This window comes from Geospiza fortis, unplaced genomic scaffold (assembly GCF_000277835.1).
Source record: "Geospiza fortis unplaced genomic scaffold, GeoFor_1.0 scaffold102, whole genome shotgun sequence".
NCBI classification, from domain to species: Eukaryota; Metazoa; Chordata; class Aves; order Passeriformes; family Thraupidae; genus Geospiza; species Geospiza fortis.
This window is the reverse complement of record NW_005054373.1, coordinates 2,598,326-2,598,763: the sequence shown is the minus strand read 5'-3', so window position 1 is coordinate 2,598,763 and position 438 is coordinate 2,598,326. Positions and strand designations below refer to the sequence as shown.

The window sequence follows — 438 nt, the reverse complement described above, 5'->3', positions numbered from 1 at the left end:
CGGTGAGTGGGGATGTCACTGTGGGAGCCTGAGCTCTGGGGACACCCACCAGTGCCCTCACTGGCCCGCGGTGTCCCCAGGAGGTTCTCCAGCAGCGTGGCACTCACCCCTGAGGAGCAGGAGCAGCGAGCACTCTACGCTGCCATCCTTGAGTATGAGCAGGACCATGTGAGTGTGTGCCAGGGGCTGCTGGCAGGGCTGGAGGCTGTGCCGTGGGGCACGGTGCTGTGCCATAGGGCAGGGTGCTGCACCATCCCCCTGACCAGCCCTGGACACTCCCCAGGACTGGCCAAGGCAGTGGAAGGCACAGCTGAAGCGGAGCCCGGCAGATCTCTCCGTGGTGTCAGGGCTCTTCTCCTGCCTCCTGAGGTACTGCTGGGGTGGGCACGGCCCTGGCAGAGCGAGGGGGCTGCAGCTGCTGCCCGGGCCCCCTGCCCC

General features: G+C 67.8%; 1 protein-coding gene across 1 annotated transcript in view; it reads left to right on the top strand.

Moving 5' to 3' along the window:
- VPS9D1 (VPS9 domain containing 1) overlaps positions 1-438 on the top strand; it is a 7,625-nt gene that overhangs the window by 3,273 nt on the left and 3,914 nt on the right. The window contains exons 8-9 of the mRNA XM_031060130.1: positions 53-168; positions 284-433. Coding sequence (XP_030915990.1) covers positions 53-168; positions 284-433 — 266 coding nt within the window. The remainder of the gene's footprint in view (positions 1-52; positions 169-283; positions 434-438) is intronic.